The 23,577-nt window shown below is 34.7% G+C and overlaps 1 protein-coding gene across 2 annotated transcripts in view; it reads right to left on the bottom strand.

Annotated features, from left to right (window-relative positions):
- The window catches only part of LOC150092192 (disintegrin and metalloproteinase domain-containing protein 11-like), a 1,236,934-nt gene that overhangs the window by 317,745 nt on the left and 895,612 nt on the right, over positions 1-23,577 (bottom strand). For both annotated transcript variants that reach the window (XM_090415260.1, XM_090415259.1), the window contains exon 28: positions 22,351-22,503. In XM_090415260.1, coding sequence (XP_090271386.1) covers positions 22,351-22,503 — 153 coding nt within the window. The remainder of the gene's footprint in view (positions 1-22,350; positions 22,504-23,577) is intronic.

The raw sequence follows: 23,577 nt of genomic DNA, 5'->3' as shown, positions 1-23,577 counted from the left end.
CAGGAGTGGGGCAACTCATATAAAGAAGCAAATGACTTCACATCACTTGCCTTAGTATCCCATAATTGGCAGAGCTGTATTTCAGGAAGTGGATGAGATTCGGGATCTTGGAGTGATAGACAGTGGAGTGAAGTTCTGAGCGTACATCGTATTGCTGCTATGATAAAAAGCATTGACAATAGGGATAAGGAGGTGGTGTTGCATTTATATAAGGCATTGGTCAGGCCACATATGGATTATTTCACTCAGATTTGGTCACTTAGTTTTCATTGTGATGTGGAAACACTAGAGAGGGTCCAAAGACGAATAACCAAAGTGATGTCAGAACTCTGCAGTGTTGGTAATAAAGGGCATTTGAGAGAATGTGGATACAGGGGTTGGTGGATAGAAGGAAAAGTGGATATATGATAGAGATCTTCAAGTTAGTTAAGGGATTCTATCAGATTAGTACAGAAGAAATTATAAAAAGAGTGGATGTTAAGATGAGAAGAACAAGAGGTCATCCCAGGAAGCTGTATAAAGATGTGATGAAGAAGGGTGTAAGGAGTAGATTTTTTTATGTGGAGCGTTGTTAGTGAGTGGAATGCATTGCCTGAGTGCAGGTAGTGGAAATAACTTTCAAAGCTCATTATGACAGACATGCTGCTGGTTGAGTGGGTTTACCACAAAGAGTCTGTGGAGTCCATGGATTTTTTCAAATAATAATAATTATATCAGGATTTTACACTGTTGGTTATGAGGATAGACCAAATGCATGCAAACTACAGAGTTTAGTTGATAGAAGAAGGGGGGGATATAATTCAGATTTAATCTGTCGATAGGTTATAACTGGATTGATGCTCAGGAGATTTTTGATATGGTATGACAATCGGGTCATCCTTGGAAGTAATGAGTAGAGGGTAATAAATAATTTTCTGCATGGAGTGTGATAGGAACATGGAATGCTTTGACTGAGAGTGTTGTAATAGTACAAATGGCTGATGAATTTAAGGAGTGGTATGATAGACTCTGTGTTGTCCTGAATTGGCCTCCTATAATGAGCTTTGTGACTGTATGGGGGTCAGAAAATAATAATAACAAATTTTATTTTGTTGTTGTTTTGAGAGAAAAACCAACTCTGAATCAGAATGAAAAAGGCTATCATTTTGGAACTGGTTTCCAATCATTTTCCTTATATCATCTGTAAAAATCTCTTCAATTTTCCAAAACCTGACCATCCCAATCCTATTCTTCTTTTCACTTCTTCCATGACTCCTTGTTTTTTCATTGTCAACAATTTTCCTAAATATACATACTCATCTACTATTTCAATTTCTTTATTGTTTACCTTAATAATATCGTATGTTTCATTGTATTCCATTTTGGCTTGTAATTATTTTGGTTTTCTCAGGATTAATGTCTAATTCAATTAACTGATGAAATTGCTAGATCTTCTATCATTTCATTTAAATCTTTCATATTGTTTGCAATAATAAGAATATCATCAGCAAATCTTAGGTTATTTAATTTAATTCCATTAATATTGACTCCTTTATTGGACCATTCTATATTGTTCATCATATGTTCCAGTATTAATGTGAACAGTTTGGAAGAAATTGTGTCTCTTTGCTTTATTCCTTGATTTATGTGAAATTTTTCGCTTATTTCTTTGAGAATGATATTTGCTATAGCATTTTCATAAATATATTTTATTATGTTAATAAATTTTTTCAATGCCATAATCTACAAGGGCTTCTGTTATTAATGATGTTTTTATGCAATGAATTAGAGATACCAAGAAATTATATACTTGGTTTAATCCTTTATCCAAGTGTAAGTAAACAAAGTTTGCACCTGAAATATTTTCAGGACTGGGGCAACTTGTATATAGAAGCTGATGACTTCACATCACTTGCCTTAGTATCCCATAATGCAAAGTAAATCTCCTTATGGGTATGTATAATATTATGCATTATGGGAAGGGTCACTACCCAGACTGGTTTTGACTTTTATTGAGGTCTCAACTGATGAGACCTCAATAAAGGTCGAAACCGATCTGGGTAATGACCCTTTCCATAATGCATAGCAATGTGCTTTGCATTATGGGATACTAAGGCAGTGATGTGAAGTCATCAGTTCTATAGGGTCACTACCCTGACCAACTTCCCATAATGCACAGCATTATACATACTCATAAGGATATGTGCTTTGCATTATGGGATACTAAGGCAAGTGATGTGAAGTCATAAGTTTCTATATACAAGTTGACCAGTCCTAAAAATATTTCAAGTGCAAACTTTGTTTGCTTACACTTGGATAAAGGATTAAACCAAGTATATAATTTCTTGGTATCTTTAATTTATACTATAACCAAGTAGAAAAACTTCCAACAACATGTTTTTATGCAATCAAAAGCTTTTTTAAAATCTATGAAAGCCATGAGAAGAGAAAGATTGTATTCACTGCATTTTTCAATAAGCAGGCTTATTGATTGAATACGATCTATTGCACTGAAGTTTTTTTTTTAAAACCAGCTTGTTCAGAAAGTTGTATTAAATCAAATATTTTTTTCTAATCTATTGGTTATAATTCTAGTGAAAAGCTTATAAATGTGGGATAACAAACTAATAGGTCTGTCATTTTCTAGGTTTAATTTACTTCCTTTTTTATGCAGTAAAATAATGTTTGCATTATTCCATATTTGGGGTATTTCTCCTTTTTTGATGCATTTATTGAAGAAGATTTTCAATTCTTATTTTAGAATATCCCCGTCTTCTTTAATCATCTCTATTATTAAACCATCCTCTATGGCAGTTTTACTGTTATTCATTTGTTTTAATGCTTTTTCATCAAAGATTTCTAAAGGAGGTATATCAAAGGTATTGTAATAATCCATTTTTTTCTCTTGATTCTGGAGTTTGCTTTCTATCTTCACTTTTGTGCGGATTCATGTAGAAATTTTTTGCATCTTCTGTGATTTCTTGTTTGCTAAATAATTTTCTTCCATTCTGGTCTTCAAGAGCTATAATATTCTTTTTTCCAGATGAAAGATTATTTCTTATAATTCTGAGGTTTCTATTTCATCAATGATTTTTTTAGATCATATCATCTTTTCTTTTCTTAATATCTTATTTCATATTTGTCGTTATTGCCTTATTTATTATTGTTATTGCAAAAGTTCCTCTGTTCCCTTCTGCAATCAATATTTTTTTCTTTTCAATGAGGTTTATTGTTTGTACTGTATGGATTATATTGGAAAGAAGCTCATGGAAATTCTAAAAATGGATTAGCAAAGGATTTTTTTTTCGTATGTTGCTTAATTGTAAAATCTTAATTTTCTTTTTAATTCTGAAGTAAAACTTAATTTGCATTTATCTGAGAAGTGTAGCTGTTAAAAAATCAAATTTTATGTAAATCTACAGGGTATTTCAAATTAAAGTATCACTATTTAGAGCACTCTGCAGAGAGAACCAGTATATGAAATACCCTCAAACTTGGTGGGTACCCTAACCAGATTATGGGAAAGAGATTTCAAAAATGACTGCTATGGGAAATATGGCTGTGAGCATGAAAAGATAGTGAATTTTGCATACCACATGAGCCATCCTATCCTATCAGTGGTCCTAACAGGGACTTAAGCATCCACGACCTTTCCAAGTATTCTTGGACTTCACAACCGCAACTGCAACTCTAGGTGGTTAGCTGTGTGCCTGCTGGTGTGTCCTATGTCTGTAGATGAGTGTATTCACAGAGCCAGTTTGCCTGTTCTGGGGGACGAAAATCCCGAGTTTCTGGGTGATGAAACTCCCTACCTCTGTATGAGACTGGCTAACTCACCTTTCATTGAAAGAGACTAGAGTCCTCACGTCACTGATGGGAATCGAACCCAGGTCTTTCCAAACAGAGGGTTTTGTCTATACTGACTGAGCTACAGAAGCACAACCACATGAGCCATAATGTGATATAAACAAAGGAGCAAGACTGACTCTACAGTCATTCAATTTGTGCGATTGGTATCACTTTGCTTGAATCAGTTTTGCTTGTGACGTGTTTCTAAAGAAATGAGGAAAATATTACAGTAGCAGCACTTAATGAGTACACATGCCTAAAGACTTTGTGAAAAGACCCAATGACACCAAAGGCAGTGTGATGTATGGTTTGTCGATTTGAAGAGACAGGGAGGTTGGTTGTTCAACAGAAGAGGGCATAAATCTGAAATTCCACAAATAATTGAAGATATTGTAACTGCAATTGTTGAGTAGTCAAATAATAATACTGTAGATTCATGCATTTTCAGCATAGCAAGACAATTAGATTTGCCATACACAATGGTATGGAGGACTCTGCGTAGTAGATTGTTGCAGTACTGCCTATATAAACTCAGCCACAACCAAGAGTTGCAGCAATTGGAGATGCCAGCATCTGAGAAATAAATGATTTGAATTTCTGACACTCGTGGAGATGAACGATGAGGATTAGCCATGGAACATCCTATGTGGTCATGAAGTGCATTTTCATGTTAGTGGAAAAGTAAACACTCAGAGCTGGTACATCTGGGCTATAGAGAATCCCCATGCATTTCAACAAGTTCCCTTACATTTGCTAGAGGTCACAATATGGATAGGATTTATGGCAAAGTTAGTTATCAGGCCATTTTTCTTTGAAGAAACCCATTGAACAGGACCTGGGACCTGATAGTCAGTGTTGTTGTTGGAATATATTGAGCAGTTTACGTCATCAAAGAGAATGCCTGAACACAACAGTTTAGGACTCGATCAAATGGCTTTGAAATATCAACAGTGATAACATGGGTTTCTCCAAATCTTACCATGGCATGTGTCCAAAGAAGGATGAGATTAGCTAGGAGGTCAGCTGCAGAATGAAAATGGTGGAATCCATATTATACTGTGATATAATCCATATATCACAGTAAAAAAGTAGGAGTAAAGAGGAATATATATATATATATATATATAAACACTACACAGATACCAGCAAGAATTTTAAAACAGTTTTTAATAAAGATAAATCTGACTCTGCACGAACTAAATAAAGGAAACACACGCCTTCTCAACAAATGGCAGTAGTGACTTCTGGTTCCTTGCAAAAATGGTTTGGTGCAGTTTCTGTCCATCTGTGTTTCCCATGAATTGCACCATTATAGTATTGCCTAAAGATAAAGCTAACCTCCTGGCATAATTCTTCTCAACCAAATCCTGCACAGATGGCTATAGCAAATCACCTCTATCTGTGCCTGAAATTCTCAGGTTAGTTCAGGAGCACATTTGTTGGCCAAATGTGCTTAACATTTAGAAGTACTAGCCTTGTAATGGTAAGAACTATGATCATCATTATTATTATTATTAAGCTCCACAGTGTCAGGAACTCATCAAGGGAGGCCACATATTACCTGCATCAGCTATCATACCTGTTATTGAATTCATTCACGCTACCTGCATTCACCACTTCCAACAGCTATCCATTCCAATCTCACACCATTATATGAGAGAAAAATCAAGCTCTCACCCAATTCTTGAGGAAATTCATTCTCAACTTCCAAGAATGCCCTCTCATCTTTTCCTTCCCCTCCATAAAATGAAAAATTCCATCTACTGATATCCTGAATGAGACACTTCTGCAAGTTTGTAAGTCTTAATCACATTAACTCTCTTGCTCCTGTTTGCTACTGGCTGCAGTCCACAAATTCTCAATTGGTCTTCATAATCTGCATTCCACAATCCTGACATCATTTTTAACTCTCTCCTTTGCACTCTCTCTATTGTATCAGCCTCACCACAGAAACCAGGAGACCAGGCCTGTGCACAATAGTCCAAATGAGGTCTTATCAAGGCTTTGTAAAGAGGCAAAATGGCTTCCTTATCTTTACATGTCAACCAGCACTGAAATTCTCCTCTGAGCTGAATCTTTGTTATATGGCCCTTGAGAACATTGAATATCTCGATATACCAAATTGCATGACTTTATGTTTACTAACATTGAACTCTCAGCCATTTTCACATGCCTACAATTCCAGCCTATTCAAATCATCCTGAAAGTACTGCACATCAGTTGCATTCCTGGACTACCCTATGTATATTTTCACCCATCCCCCAATAATCATTCTTTACTGCCCCTCCCCCATATATATATATATATATATGTATATATGTATGTTAAAGATACCAAGTAATTTTATAACCTTGGTTCCAATTCATTTATATATATATATACAGGGTGTTCGGGATAAATTTGACAGTTTCGTAAGGAAAAAGAAAATCTTCTTTGTATCTATTAAATTTAATGAATTGACAAAAAAAAACATTACAGGCAGAGTTAATTACAATACTATCAACAAGATTTACTCAAAATAACCACCATTAGCATCGATCACAGCTTCAATTCTGCTTCGGAACCTCGAACAAGCTGATGCTACAGTCTCCCTGGGAAGGGCCGCAAAAACTGTTTTAATTTTATCCATTAACTGGGCTTTTGTATTACTGGAAGTGCGATTGGTGTCTTTTTCAACTGCGCCCCATACAAAATAATCCATGGGGTTACGGTCTGGGGAGTTTGGAGGCCAAACATTTGGACTGGTGAAGTCATAGAAATTTTCAGACAACCATTTTTGACTTTTCCCAGAGGTGTGGCAAGGGGCCGAATCCTGCTGCCATACATACGGCCTACCATTGGCTACCCTTGTTATCCAGGGCTTGACTACAGTTAGCAACTCCACGAACAAAGCCCGAATTCCAATGCCAGGGTTCTTCAACACCTGTTCCTGCAGATTTGCGAGGAATTCTGCTGTACGAACGCAATCAGATCGTCTGCTAGGGATCTTTCTTCTTGCTACATCCTCGTAGTCACCATTGCAAGTCTCTAGTTCATGCCTGATTGTTTTTACTGTATTCAGGGAGCATTGGGCAGCAGTCGTAATATCCTTATTTTGATGGCAGGCACGAATCATCATGATACAAGTTATTCTCTTCCATGATTCAGGTGGGTTCCAGCTATCCATCCTTTCTGACATCTTGTATATGAATGAAGAAGGGTCCAAACTTTTAAATGAAGAGAAGTGTGTGTTAATACATGTAACTTACGGAAAAATATAATTAATTATAAATATGTCAAATTTATCCCGAACACCCTGTATATATATATATATATATATCAGTGCACAGAGATTTTTCTTATTATGAATGCCTAATTGCTACTCACATATTTCAATTTTCTGGCTAACTGAGTCACCTTTCTAGTCTGATCATTATTTATTTATTTATATCAACCCTACACAAGAGTTTGACAGCACATTAGTACTGTAAGTTTTCCAAACAAGTGTGGACATGTGGTTAAGATAAAAAAAGAAAGGAGCCTGTCAATGCTTTTGAACAACTGAAGATTTTAGTCCTTAGGAAACACATGTTAGGAAGGATGCTGTTTCAAAGAGTAGAGGTGGATGGAATGAGAATGAAACAGCATGATGATTAAAGTCAGACAGCAAATGGACGATGGCAAATTTAGTAGCAAGAGTGTAGTTAGCAAGGGTGTGAGAACTAGATTTTTTGCTTGGACATTGGTGAAAGAGGAGAATAGGTTGTCAGAGTCTATTGTAGGTGTCCTGACTGTGAATGAGTTCAAAGCAAAGTATGATAGATATTGAGCAAATGTTGGCATAATGTTCATAGCCTTCCTTGATGAGTCTAAGGACTCCATGAAGTTTCTCAGGCATTAATAATAATAATAATAATAATAATAATAATAAGTGAACAGAGTGATCTTGCTTTGTTATATATACCACATGGAGACTGTTGAACAATTTAATTTTTAATTTCTAATAGTTTCAGATGCATTACTATACATTATTCAGAAGAGTAAAATAAAGAATTAAACTGATATTACATTGAATGGGTTTTGCCGATGCAAGCTAACTGTCAGTAATACAGAATATTTGCAATCAACTAACAATGATGTTAGTGTATTTCAAATATTTTCCTCCATCCTCTAAAACCTTCCCATTTACCAATAAAAAAAAATAAAAAAAAAATGAGCATATACAAAATTAATTATTCATGTGGAATTTCCTGTGGGACAAAAAGGCCAGTCAGGAGAAACATGTATATCAGAACACATCATGGTTATGGAGAACGAAGAAAACATAAATCAAAACTAGTAACACACACAACAGAGATAAATCATCAAGTACTATAATGAGTATAGTTTCTTCATCAGAGCATTCAAAGAATCATTGGAAATGTTGGAACACCTTAATCAATGTAATGAGAAACAAGGGATGATCCTACAACATGTGTGGCAATCTTTCATCAAAATACAGATCTCACACATTCTACACATCACATCACTAATCACTGCAATACAATGTGAATCATGTGTTAGAAACACTGTTAGTCTATTCCAAATATTCTATATTACCATTCTGTATTAGCTTGCTTGTTGCAAAATCCAGTCAATATAATATCAGTTTAGTTTTATATTTCACTCTCCTGAAGAGGTGTACTATAATGCACACAAAACTGAAGGGATAATTAAATTGTTCAACAGTCTCCATTTGGTATATACACTGGACATAAAGTTTCAGACTAGAGTCATGTTGATTTGATCAGACTACCATCTTATACTGACTCTATGATAACTTCTTTTTATGGGGTGCGTGTATAATTAATTACTCTTATCACCCATACATTTGCACCTACCTTATTTAACCTTTTAATATTTGTAATACATTCAGGTAAAATAATTCTTGATTAGTGCAAAATCAGTACTGAACTCCTCCCCACTAACTCCTGATTCCTCGCTATTTCGAGTTGCCTCATGAGCTTTCTGTAATCATATTTTACTGGAATGATTGAATAGACTCTTGATTCTTCATGTGTCCTACTTTACATACTGACAAATGTAACTGCTCCTCAAAACCTCAAGAAATTAATTTTCTTTGTGTCTAGATACTATCTGTTCATTTTACTTTACATTTTCATAAATTAAATATGCCAAGAAATTATACTTTCTCTTGGTTTAATCCTTTATCCAAGTATAAGCAAACAAAGTTTGTGCCTGAAGTAATTTTAGGGTCTGGGCAACTCGTATATAGAGGCTAATGATTTCACATCACTTGCCTTAGTATCAAAGCACATATCCTTACAGACATGTATGATGCTATGCATTATGGAAAGGATCACTACCCAGACCGGTTTCGACCTTTATTGAGGTCTCATCAGTGGAGCCAAACTCAGAAGGGATACCAATGTTGAAGTAATGCAGAAGTCATATTTCCAATACAAGTAGCCAAAAGGTGTCACACCTTATTACTAAAATACTCTAGATTAGAGATAGATGTTGAAGTTTTTCCACTTGGTTATACTATAAATTAAAAGATCTTATCAGTGAGAGCCAGACCCAGAAGTAATACCAAGTTTGAAGTGATGCAGAAATAATATTTCCATATATAAGTATCAAAAGCATCTTTGCATCTTTAATTTACAGTATAACCAAGTGGGAAAACTTCCAACATCTATCTGTAATCCGAGTATTTTAGTAATAAGGTTTCACATCTTTTGGCTACTTGTATATATGGAAATATACATGCTTAAAGAAGGACTAGCATCTTTTCCTTGTTTTTTGTATTCTTTTCTCTTATTTAATATAGTCTAAACTGTAGAATCGCTGTATCCCACGTCTTGCACAATCATTGTATTACTAGTGCCACTTTTTTATGTCTCTTAATGACTTCCAGTTTTTTCACTCACTGCAGATTGGCAACAAAAATTTTGTGTAACGTAAAAAAATCATATTAACTGTTTTAAGTTTAAGCAAGTGATTAATCACTGGCTTAAAGCTGGAAATAGTATCATTTCATAGTATCAAAGCGCCTCCGTAGCATAATTAGAAGAACAACGGTATGTTGGGCCCTTCGATTAGAAAAGGCCTAAATTCGATTCTTGTCATGATGGGAGGAATCTTTATATGGACTTTTTCAATTGAAGGTGAGTTAGCCGATCTCATATGGCAGTAGCAGGGTTTTTTCTCCCGGAAACTCGGGTTTTTCATCCTGCATACAGACAAATCGGCCCTTCAGAACACACACAATTTACAGACAAAAATTACTAGCTGTGGTGGTGGTTGTGGGCAGTGGATGGTAGCAATGTAGGTGATTGGTAGTAGAAGTGCTGTGTAGTAGTGGAGATGGAGAGTTGTACAGTAGGTGTCCTCCCACAATGAGTCTCTGGACTCCTTGGAGATGTCACGAATAATAATAACAATAATAATAATAATTTCACTCAAAAGCACTAACTGATTATTGCGCATATCGAATTTGCGTTAAGCGAGGTTTCCTTGTACTTGACATTTTCATAATTAAAATTGTGAATAATGATCACCTGCCTTTTCACTAAACCAATTCATCTATTCATTTATTTGTCATCATACTTATAGCCACTTCCTGATAAATATTTCATCCTGTCAATCAATACTTTACACCATACTGGATCAAAATCACTTCCACAATTTCTCTGTTATGATCAACAGCACTCTCCTCCCTACCTGACATTTTTATCCCCCCCCCCCTCTGAAATCATTTCTTTTTCTTTAATTCCACTGAAATATCATCCTCATCCATCCATGTTTTACTTATGTTAAATTTTCCAATATATCTACTCAGTCAATACAATATATTTACCTTGATCCCTCTCTCTTTATCGTTCTTTTCCCAGATAATTCTTCTTAGTCCTGAGAAAAGACTAAGAAAAATAGTTGAAGCAAAGATCAGATGTTGAAGAAAATAAGCTGGATATTGGCCAAACAGAGGTTGCCAAGACAAAAATTATAGAAACGTAATAAAGATCTCTCCATTTAAGATTTTTTTTTGTATCATTAAAGACATGACAGTAAAATTGTGTCATATCTTTATGGAATTATTATTATTATTCAGGACCTGTCCATGGAGTTACAAGAATCATTGTGGAATGTCCATGCTAGACAACACAGTCCATCATACCACTCCTTAAACCGATTCATCATTCTTGCTCTCTCCACCTTATCAGGTAATGCATTACATGGTTCAACAACCCTTTATACAAATAAACCACTCTCCACCCTTTTGTTCAGGACTTTCTTCTGCAACTTCCAGGGATGGTCTCTTGTCCATGCTCATTCCTCTTGTTGTACCATAAAAACGAATTCCCCAATGTCAACCTTGAAACTACCTCTCAACAGTTTAAATCTCTCAAATCATATCACCTCTCCTTCTATCTAACAAACTTTGCAGTCCATATTCCCTTAGTCTATTCTCATAACTGACACTGTGCAGTCCAGATATCATTTTTGTTATCCACCTCTGTACTCATTCCAATGCTAATTTATCCCTGGTGGCAGGCTAAATTCTGGTGACCAAATCAGAGCACAACAGTCCAAGTGTGGTCTGAGCAAGGCTTTATACACTGGAATAGCAACTCCTCTCTCTCTCTCTCTCTCTCTGCTGGTCAGTGTCCTTCTCAGTATTGCACTAATCTTCTGGGATACCTTCACCACTTTTGCAATATGTACCCTGAACTTCAAGTTTTTATCAATGATCACCACAAGATCCCTTGCCATCCTCCCTCACTTCCTCCACCAGAGTATGTAGGCTCCCACTGAGGTTTCCCAAACTAAAGAGTTTACAATATCATTAATAGCAAGGTTAAAAAAACACAGTTCTCAGTAGTGAGCCATGTGGAACCACAATTGTAGCCTTCTGCTTCCTTGATACCACTTCCTCATACACAACTGTCTGATATCTATCAGACAGGCAATACAATTCACTAATGTGACATCTAAACACATGTGCTGTAATTTAAATATCAGCCTATCATGGCACCCTGTCAAATGCCTTTGTAAAATCCCAAAAGATGGCAGTATATGCATTTCCTTTATCAACTGCCCTTGTTACATTATCATAAAAGGAAAATCAGATTACTAAAACATGAGTGCCCCCTTAACAAATCTATGCTAACTCTCACAGATAACATTACTTATCTGCCCAATGCTGTATGCAAACCCTCATTAATTTCTCCAAAATATTAACTCCTACTGAAAAAATACAAACAGGTCTATCGTTTGATATTTCACTGTATCCCACAGTTTACCCTTCTTTCACTTCTTGGGCACCTTTCCCATAGCGAGATTCTAACTGAAAAGGCTAAGTCAATGGAGCTGTCAGTATTTTATTATATTCCCTCAAAAGTGTGGTGAAATTGCATCCAGTCGCATTGCTTTGTTCATTCTAGCATTGTATCTAGCATACTCAGTATTTGCAATTCTAAACCTCCAAAATTATTTCTCCCTATCCCTCTAGTATTAAAACCTGCTTCACCAGGATGAAATACCTCAATAAAGTGATCATTAAACAACTCCACTATGCACTCTGCATCAGTCACTTTACTCCCATCTTTGTCTAACGGTGCCATTCTTCTTCAGTCATTCTTCCTTTTCCTCGTTCCATAACAAAAGAAATCTTCATTACAAGCTACTGTAAATATGTGCAAACTGAAAATTTACGATTTTACAATTAAAATTGAAAATTTGGATCAAAAACTCAAACATTCCAAATTGAAAATTCAGAATTTTTTACTTTCTAGTCCTTCACAAACACATGAGCTACATATATATGTCATAATTTTTACTTAAATTTCAAATTAAAGAAATACTGTAATACTATATAATGTGCAATATTTCTTTAATTTATAGTTCTAATGAATAGTATGAATTTATGCCAGCTGAACATTATTGGATCCTATCAGGAGGATGTGTCTGACACTTTTCCCTTTCCCTCAGGTGGACTAATGTTTATCACTTTTCTTCTCTTCCTCTTTGTTAATGGTGGTGGTGACCAAGCTGACTGACTGTAGAAGTTCTCAGGTCATTTCTGATTTTGATGATAATAGACTGCACATATGTAGCATCTCATGAAGATTTCAAGTAAGTGACATTAATTTCAGTTAACATAACATTTCAAAATTTAAACATTAATTCTGTTTTTTTTTTTTTTTTTTTCATTTTTATAATTTCATACTCTTCGAATTCTTTCTTTTGTCTCCCTCCCATTATTGTATGCATTTGAACTTTTTCATGTTGTCATTTTGTGTGCATCTTGTATGCATCTGCAACATCCTTTGTGTTTCTTTCTGCAATTTCTTCCGTGTTACTTCCAATTGGGGAATCTCTATCTTGTTCTTCTATTCTATTTCTGACAAATTTCCTCTATTCTGTTTCCCATGATTCTTGGGAATTAGTATTTTTACCCTAAATTAAATTTTTAAATGATTAAATGCCATTTTCTTTTGTTCCGTTTCCTGATTTTTTTTCCTATTTCTTGCAATTCATATTTCATTTCCTGCAATTTCCTTTGTTCTGTTTTCTGTGATTTCCCATTTGCAATTTCTTTTGCTGTTTCTTTCATGTTATTTCCAGTGATTTCTTTTATTTCTTGAGATTTCTTTTGCTATATTTCTGGATTATCTTTATTCTGTTTTCTACAAATTTCCTTTGTTCTGTTTCCCGTTTTCTTTATTACCTTTTCTGCAATTTCTTCTATATTACTTCCAATTGGGGAATCTCTATCTCGCAATTTCTTCTGTTCTATTTCTGGCAAATTTCCTCTGTTCTGTTTCCCATGATTCTTGAGAATTAGTATTTTTACCCTGAATTCATTATAGCAAATCTTGCATTATACCAAACTACAACTTTGGTCACTAGGGATTCACTATATCTATCATCTACTGTATCAGAAACGAAACAACATTATTACTTACTTAAATTAAGGGGATATTAAATCCCACATAGTTTTAAAACCGAATAAGAAACTCAAAAATTGGAATCAGAGAGTTTCTTGCCGAATATAGTAAACTATAAAGTATCGGCGGCACTAGCGTTAGCCAATGCAAGTGATCCTAGTACGTAGTACAGTACCGGGCAACTCGTTGCAAAGGTGGAGGAAGAAGTTCAGATCGCTATTCTTAGGTATTTTCCATAATGTAAAAACACATTTCCTAGGAAATGTATGCTGTTATTACATTATGGAGGGGGGTCACTACCCAGACCGGTTTCAGCCTTTTTTGAGGCTTCATCAGTCAGTAGCTAGACCTAATACCAAAGTGTATAGTGAAAAGAACTTAAGTACTCTGTGAACGAGTTATCCAAACAAGTGCAACCATTAAGTTACTTAAGTATAAAGAGCTAATAAGCTTCATTTCGGCAATGAAAACCTTACTTAAATTAAGGGGATATTAAATCCCACATAGTTTTAAAACCGAATACGAAACTCAAAGATTGGAATCAGAGAGTTTCTTGCCGAATATAGTAAACTATAAACTCTCTGATTCCAATCTTTGAGTTTCTTATTCGGTTTTAAAACTATGTGGGATTTAATATCCCCTTAATGTAAGTAAGGTTTTCATTGCCGAAATGAAGCTTATTAGCTCTTTATACTTAAGTAACATTATTACTATTCCAGAAGATGGAAGTACAGGTAACCCTCGTATAATGCGGATGTTTGATTCCACAAAAATGCCACATTATATAAATCACGTTATGTGAGACTCAGATCACATAGAAAAAGTAGGGTTAGGTTCCAAAATCGTTTTTTTTTTAAAGATTATATAAACAATGACATATCCAACATAAATATATTTTTATTTAATTCAGGTAATTCATGTAAGTTAAGAAAACATAAACTATGAAACAAATGCATAGTATAAAATTATAAATTGTAAGTAAACTTCATTGCACATAATGCACAAATGTTTTAGGCAAAATAAAATAAAGTGGATATTTTAATCGTCATCACTCTCTTCAAAACTAACATTTCGTAGATGTTCTTTATTTACAAGTGGCCGGACGTCGTCATCACTTGAAATCTCTTGGACATCATTAGTATAATTCTCATTGCATACTTTGGCTGGTTTAGTTATCAAGAAGTCAGTAATAAGACCTTGCTTACCACTATGCTACAATTTTTTTATTAAGTTAATAATAGAAAGCTAAACAAATATCCAATTGTCTCGTGAATTTTCCGAAGTGCTCCATTGAGAGATCACTATCCATAAAATAGCTTTCTTGCCAAGTCCATTCCTTCTGCTAATTTCTTTAAACTGAATTCTTTAATGGATTCATCACAATCAGAATCTTCGGCAGAACTTTCCCCGCCATTTGGTTCAATGTCATCTATTAACTGTACCAGTTCCTCCTCATTTAAATCTATTTCCCCATTAATTAATTCACTATTGAAGAGAATGGAGCACTTATGAAGAAGTTTGCAAAGGTTGAGTCTCATGTGCTGTTCGAGACGGAATATATCTTCAATCTTGTTCAATTGTTACCTTGGCAGTTTACAGTGGGTGGGTTTATCCCTATTAACAAACATGTATATCGCAAAAGCGCTCTAAGTGGCCATTACTATAAAAATTTTTTTTTATATAAAAAAAAATAACATATTGTATGTAACTCACCAAAAAATAAAGTGCTCAGCTTGAGATTAACACACTTATGATTTTTAATGCGCTTTCCTGGCAGAAAACAAAGACAATTTTCAACAATAAATACTTTATACGGTAAAAATTGATGTACATGTGTTCTAAAGGGTATTTCCCCTAATATAAATTCGCTGCTTATAACTACATGTGCGATATGGGCAGATGCAAATTTAACGAAGATAAAATTTGATTTTTAAGTCTTGCGTTGAAAAATATATGAAAAGATAAAGCGTGACTACAGTTTGTAGACCATCTTATATCGAAACTGCGCTGTATAAGTACCACATTCAACAAGGGTTATTACAATTTGTAGACCACGTTATATCGAAACAGCGTTGTATAAGTACCACGTTATACGAGGGTTACCTGTAATCCATAAAAGTATGGTCATTTAAATTTGCAAAACAAGTGTTTGAAGAAAGAAATAACAGGAAACCAAGATATAGGTTTAGTTGGAAGTGTTTCAAATATTGGCAATAATAATTTATTATTATTTTTTTATTCTATATTTTTATATTGTTTCATTGATGCAGTGTCACAGTGCAGAATCTGTGACATATTGATGCCACAATTAAAGGATATATACATTGATATGAAGTATTCTAACAGAATACATAGCAAAATAATTCTTTAATGAAATTTGCTGCTGACTTATCTGCATCTTAGATGTTGCTAGAGACTCAATATTTTCACTGCTAATCTCAAGTTATTTTGAGTAGTTTAAAAATGTCATCTTGCTAAATGTGTATATTTTTGAGCATGCTTTTGCATTATTCTGTTGATGCTGAAGAACTTTTAAACACATTTGAATTTTTCAGGTATGTGGTGACATCTATTAGGAATATAATTCAGTTATACTACAGCACTTCTCTGCCTACATTTGTTGTTTGAAGGCAAAATATTTGTACTGGTGTACACAGAAGAAATCTCAGCCAATATGTCACAGGGTCTGTGTCTTCCCAGGGAATAGTAAATTGCATGAAATCATCAGGAAAGAGAGACAGTCAATCATGCAGACACATTTTGTAATAGAATACAGTAAGGATACGAGGACAGTTGACAGGTCAGACAGGCCTAAATGATGCTTAAGGCCTTGAAATGGTACAGAAAGTTCTCTTTTCACCTGCTGCACATAACAGGTCTAAATTCTCAGACTCTGTACAAACTAAAAACAAGGAAAAACATAATTTTTGCAGATTTTCAACTGATTCTACTGAGATTAATTTTTCAAAACTTCCAAATATCAAGAGCAACCACAAAAATCGGACATCCATCACCTGCTGATTAATCCTCTGGGAATGAAAGAAAAACATGCTAATTCTGGTTCTTCCCACCAAAATAAATAAATAAATAAACACTCTAGATACTGCCATGTGTATTCAAACACCTCACTGAAAGAGAAGAAAAGGAGAGGAAGCAGACATATGTGTGACAACTGCTATATTACACTGTATATACCCACTATTTCAAAAAATATCAGACAGAATGGCTAAATTTTGAAATGATGATGGAAGTGATACTAAATGTTCAGTATTGTATAAAAATATTGTGCAAGATTTTCAATAAAACAAAGTTTTATTGATTTAAACTGTAAAAGAAAATTTAAAAATAAATCATCATGGGAAGTTTATTTGGCATCCATTTTCTCAGCAGTGAAAAAGAAATCAAAATTGCTGCTGAATTTTTTATTTATTTTTGATGAATTTTTGGGAAGCCATTTGGATTGGGATCTCTCCTCATGGTTCTAAGCACTGAGCATGTGCATGCAGGCACATTGGTAAGAAAACAAACATGGAGTGAGTGTGAATGGTAGGATCCTTCAGTCTCTGCCTGCTTTCCTGCCAGTGTGCATGCACATGCTCAGTGTATTTCTTTGTGCCCATGACGACTTGATGACCAACCTTGGTCATCAAGTCGATGACCAATATTGGCATAATAATTTATTAACTAAATAAATTATTATGATTCTAATCCTACCACAAGATAACCATTATCTGAGCATCCATACCAGATCTTACAAGGGAAGGAGAAAGAGTTTGTCAAGGAAAATACCTGACTGGAGTATAACTTCGCTATGAAAGGATCTGTCTTATGTGTTTTTAGTACTTCTTTGTATATCACATAATGACAAGAAAAAAAAAATTCATGAGGAGTACAATACTGTTCAGTGTCAGAAATAAATCAGTGTACCATTCATCATTCTGATCGTTCAGTCAGAAAGAAAATCCACCATTAATTACATAAATGTGTGTGTGTGTGTACATGAAGGTTACTGCAAGTTGAGGTAGGTGTTTCAGTATATGAGAATAAAGTAAAAGTCAGATGTAATGAATGGTCCATTTTTACAAGTGTTTACATCAATCAATTATTATTATTATTATTATTATGTGACAACTCCAGGGAGTCCAAAGACTCATCGAGGGAGAGTGTGCCATCAGCATCGATTAATTCCTGTCCAACTACTAACCGTGCTCAAACTTGCTTAAGCCATTAGTAGCAGAGGTTCTACCAATCGACCAACCTTTGCTGGCATAGATGAATGTTAATTATAGAAATATTTTTAATGACAGTGCCACTTTCATTTTAAGGAGTATTTCAATCATTTTCTGCTGTGTATAAAGGAAGTACTTTGAAAATTTCTATGAAAAGTATTTCCTGACAATTAAAATGAAAGAATAAAAAAAAAATAAATAACATGTTCATCATACTATTCACATATAATAAATTAAAAGTAGGTTCATCTTCAACTTTATTTGCAGTGCTATTATTTTTTTTATATGCTACTGAATAAATGATAGCCATTCATTGCAATAGAGGTTTTCCATTATTTCTTCAAATGAAGTTTATGAGAAACAATTTTCATTGCTTTCATTGCCTGATCTCAATGGAATTATAAGACTCATTATGAGAGGTCACTTCTTGATAACAAAGAGTCTATCATATCACTCCTTAAATTCATCCTCTGTTAGTACTTAACAACTGTCTCAAACAATGCATTCCTTGCTTCTTCCACCCTTCTTCATGCAAAAAAATTACTTCTTACCCTCTCGCCTAGCAAAACAAGAAAAAAAAATCTTCATTCCTTTTAGGAATTAACAATGTGAGATTTCCAATTCATTCATGCTATCCATTTCATAGCCTTTTCATTCTGATTCAAAGTTGGCATTCCTCTAAAAAATATTATTTATTTTTATTATTATTTTCCTGACTTCCATGGAGTAATAAGATTCATTGTGGGAGGTCAACACTAGACAACATGGAGTTTATCATACAACACCTTTAAATCATCCACTGTTGCACTTTTACCACACTATCAGGAAAAGAATTCCCTGCTCCTACATACTTACTGCCCTCTTTCGAACTACTTTCTTTTGAAACTTCCATGAGAGATAAAACTTTCTTTTATCTCTTTTGGTCAATGTTTTCCACTCTGTTGCAGCAATACAACTAAATTCTCTGATATGTCTTCACAACGTTTCCAATATATCCTCTGAACTTCACATTTCTATCAGCAATCACTCTAAGATCCATTCACTTCACTTCTTCCAGTATAACTCCATCAAGTGAATATGAAGCATACAACTTTTGTGGATCCCAAATTCCAAAACCTTACTTTTAGTTGCATTAAATTAACATCTCCATTTCTTTGCACCCCTTTCCAGAGATTGTTCAAATCTCCTTGAAGAGCCAAAGCGTGAGCACTATCACTAACAACTCTCCCAAGCTTCATATCATCTGTAAACATACGGATATCCTCCTGTAGTCCAGTGGCAATATCATTGACATAAAGATTGAACAGTAATGGTACCCTAATTGAACACAGAACCCTAAGGAACAGCACTCATAACCTTCCTATTCCCTGATACTGTCCTCCCCCCCCCCCGCCCCATGTACAACTCTGATATCTAGCAGAAAACCAGTTTCCAAATCCAGTCTACTAAGCTAACCTATAATGTTGTAAGTTAAAAACCAATCTGTCATGTAGTACCCTGTCAAGATGACTTATATGCCTTACCCTCATTCACTGCTCTTATTACTTTATTGCAATAGGAAGTCAGATTACAAAAACAACAGTGCCCCTTGACAATGCATGCTGGCTGCACAAATAACACTGTCCTCATCTGCTCAATTTAGTAGATGAGTTCTTGCCATTTTTTTCAAAATCATAACAACCACAGAAGAAATACAAACTGGACTTTTCATACCTCCATTTACCACTATTATTATTATTTATAAAGGCACTCCATGGAGTGAATAGACTTATCACAGGAGACCCACACTATCCATTAAGACAATACCTATCATACATCTCCTTAAACTTATTCATTGCTGGGACACTCACAACCTCTGGCAATCCATTTCATTCATTCACTACTCTCCAAGTAAAGAACCTAAGTCTGCACACTTGTAGAGAATTTTCAAGTAGGACCCCTTGTTTTCCCCCTACTTCCCATACATCAAAAAATTCCTTTTGTGTCAAGTTTATGTAGAATCCCTTTAGTAACTTATAAGTTTCTATCATCTCCCCTCTCCCCAGACTGTCAGCAAAACTCTGCAACCCACACACATTCAATCTATCCTCATAGGGAACATTCCATACACCTGTCACAAGCTTGGTCACTCATCTCTTAATCCTCTCCACCACCTCCCAGTCCCCTAGAAACACAGGTGACCAAATCTGTGCACAGCAGTCAACATGTGGCTGAACCATAGCATTATAAAGAGGGATAATAACCTAACCTAACTTGAATTGTCAATGTGTTCTTCAATATTCAAGTAATCCCCTGAACTATTTTTCCAACTCTTGCAATATGTACTCTGAATTTTAAATCTCTATTTACCATCACCCCCCAAATCCCTTGCCTTATCAATTTCCTATAATCTAGTACTATCAATATGTAACCCTTTCATCCCAAAGTGCATTACCTTACATTTTACAACATTAAATTGCTAACCATTGTCCTTTGCCCACCCTGCCAATTTATTTAAGTCATCCTGCAAGATATCTAGATCATCTCTATCCACTATTGCCTTCCCCAGTTTTGCCTGACTATCTCTCTCAAATCTTTTGCTATATCATTAATGATATGAGCCACTATCTTTATGCAATGGCACTATTTCATCTGCCTTCCACTCTCCAAGAACTGGCCCTGTTGCAAGACTTTCATTAAATAGCCAGGTTAATGGTACTATCAGTTCCACAGCACATTCCTTTATCAATGTCTGACTTCACAGACATCTAGTGTATTCAGTATTTGGAATACATCCTCTACATTCACTTCTAATGCTTTACCCCTGCTTATTCCTCTAGCAATATTACCAGTATGGAATACTCTAATAAAGTGATCATTAAACAGCCCAACTATGTCATATACTTTGGTCACCCAAGTCCTGTCTCTATCCAGCAAGGTAATCCATCCACAGTCATTATCCTTCTACTGGTCACATAGTGAAAAAACTCCTTGGTATGCAGCGCTGTTCTCTCACATTCTAATTTCTCTTTCCTTACTATACTAGTCACCTTCCCAGTGAGTGCAAGCCTTACATTCCTAATGCAACTGTTTGCCATTCTCTCTTTATGTGTTTTTCATAATCTCTTTTCACTTGCCATTCTTGTTTAATTTCTTCAGTCATCCTTTTGACTTCATTTTATCTTCTTCACTCAATCTGCCATTGCTATCAACTGACTGCTTTTAAGTATCTCCCAGGCTACTGACCATTCTTCCTTCAAATTCTTTCAATCCACTTTACTACTCCAAGCTGGTTTCTAAATCCATGTATTACCACATAAATTCCTTCTGCCTTGATAGTTCTACATACTTATTCAATCTCTCAGGACTAGAAGGTCATTCTCACCAACTAAGGCAAGTGTGACATCTGTCACAATAAGATTCTCTGCTTCTACAACCACTTCAAACCTCTTGATTCTTGTATTCCCTTCACCACATGCTGCATAAGACAGTTGTTCTTCAAAAAGTCCAATAATTCAGTTCCTTTAGTACTGTATGCTGCTTCTTCTGCCTAATTTATATTGCTATAGTTGAAGTCATCCATAACGATCACTTTGCACTTGAGAAACTTATTTGGCAATACAATTCTAGATCATCATCGTCTGTATTTCTTGGTGTATAGCAGCATCACAGTAAATATTCTGTTACATAAAATTCTATTTCACTGTATACTCTCATATCCATTAATGTCAATATGTAATTAACACTCATGCAAATTCCCTTGAGAGAGCACAATAAATCTCTTGCAATGAGTTACACTTCACCACTCTGTGTACCGTCTCCATACTGCTGAAATATGCTATATGCACTATTTCTATCCCTGTCAAGAACATCCTCCTTTCAGTGAAAGCAAATTTCAATGATACCAATAATCTGTATATATAAGATGATGGATTTTTCACTCTTATGTAATTAACATTCATGCAAATACCGTAGCTTAAGTGTTCATGCTATTACATCAGTAGTATAAATCTGCAGATTTTTTTAATTTATGCAAATGCTTCCTTCTTTTTGTAAATCAGCTATAAACTGCTAATGAGATAAATATGTTGTTTAGTTTAATTAAAACTACTGTGGTAAAAATGGTCCAACCACTAAAGATATGAAGTAACTTAGTTATCATTTTGCTGTTTGGTTCTGGAGAAATTTTTAGCTTTCCACATTTTTAATCAGTTATAACATTCATAATAACGGTATTAAGGCATTCATAATAACGGTATTTTTTCTGATCAACGTATACTCTGATTATAATGGACTTTTACTAATTATAACATATTATTAAGAGCTCAAATGACATTTTAAAATCCCTTTTAATTTAGAACAGATATAATTATCTAAAATCTTACCTGTATGATGGCATACTCCCAAAAGTAATAATCCTATTAACATTTTCCTGTGATGATTCATCTTCTTTTTTGCTTGATAGAGGAAAGTGAAACTTTCTTCCAAAGCGTTTTTTAAGGTAAGCAGCACTGCCTTTGGGCAGAATGCTATTTCGCCTATTCGAATAGAATAAAGACCAATCAATATGAATAGAAAATTTGTATTGTTGTTATTATGAATATACTTTACAACTGAGTAGCATTTTCTTTCTTTTCTTTTTTTTTTTTTTTTTTTTTAATGAAATAAAATTACTGGCAACATTTATAAAATATGAATAACAAAAATAAGAATTAGATAATGTGTTCATATTTTTTTAAATATTGATATTACTTGTATATATATCTACTACTACTAAGAAACAGAATTTAATCATAGAGTAGTTAGATTTTTGTCTATTATCTGATAATCAGGACATAAGTGAGAAGTTATCAAGCTACTTCTAATCTGACAAATATATCTGAATTATTTCAACAATGGGTTATATTGTCAAAAAAAGTAGAGTGAAAAGTGCTGGAAAATGTGAGTGTTAGCCTTTCTGGGTGTAATGAAAGCAGAGAAAATTAGTCAGGGCCTAGTGGTTTGGTTGTGAGTGGAGATGTAACTGGCTGAAAGCTTCAAGTAGTATGATTCAATGTAAGGAAAAATACAAAGATGAGTATAGATTTGACAATGAAAAGTGTGATAGAGAATGCAGGAAATGTAACAGTAACAATGGATGAATGTGACTCTGAAAATAGACAAGGGCAGTGCTCTTGGAGAGAGAAAAGGAAATGGAGCACTAGAGAGGTGAACAGAAGGAAAGGTTAGGAGGTCAGTTGATGTCAGCAGAAGTGGAAAAATAGAGTGAGTGGAAGTGAGAAAGATAGAAGAATGGAAAGCAGTCAGAGCCAGAGAAAAATGAGATGGGATGGAGGGAGGTGGGGTAACAAGTAAAGAATGGAGGTGAAAGAGTTCTGAAGAGCATGAGGAGTGCAAGTTAAGGGAATGCTCTGATTCGAAATGGACAAGACCAGAATGTAAGGAGAGTACCTATCTGGGGAAATGATAAACCATGCAATGAAGAAAGACCAGAACATGAATGAGATAACACTTTTGGTTGAATAACCTGAATTGGATCATGACGGTACATTATGGAGACAACAACCACATTAAGAATAATTACTTTAATTTCCTGACAATTCAACCTTCAT

Source organism: Typopeltis vanoorti, unplaced genomic scaffold, assembly GCF_054136105.1.
Source record: "Typopeltis vanoorti isolate ZY-2024b unplaced genomic scaffold, IOZ_Tvanoo_1.0 HiC_scaffold_24, whole genome shotgun sequence".
NCBI classification, from domain to species: Eukaryota; Metazoa; Arthropoda; class Arachnida; order Uropygi; family Thelyphonidae; genus Typopeltis; species Typopeltis vanoorti.
Note: the sequence above shows the minus strand (reverse complement) of the source record. Positions and strands in the feature narration are given on the sequence as shown.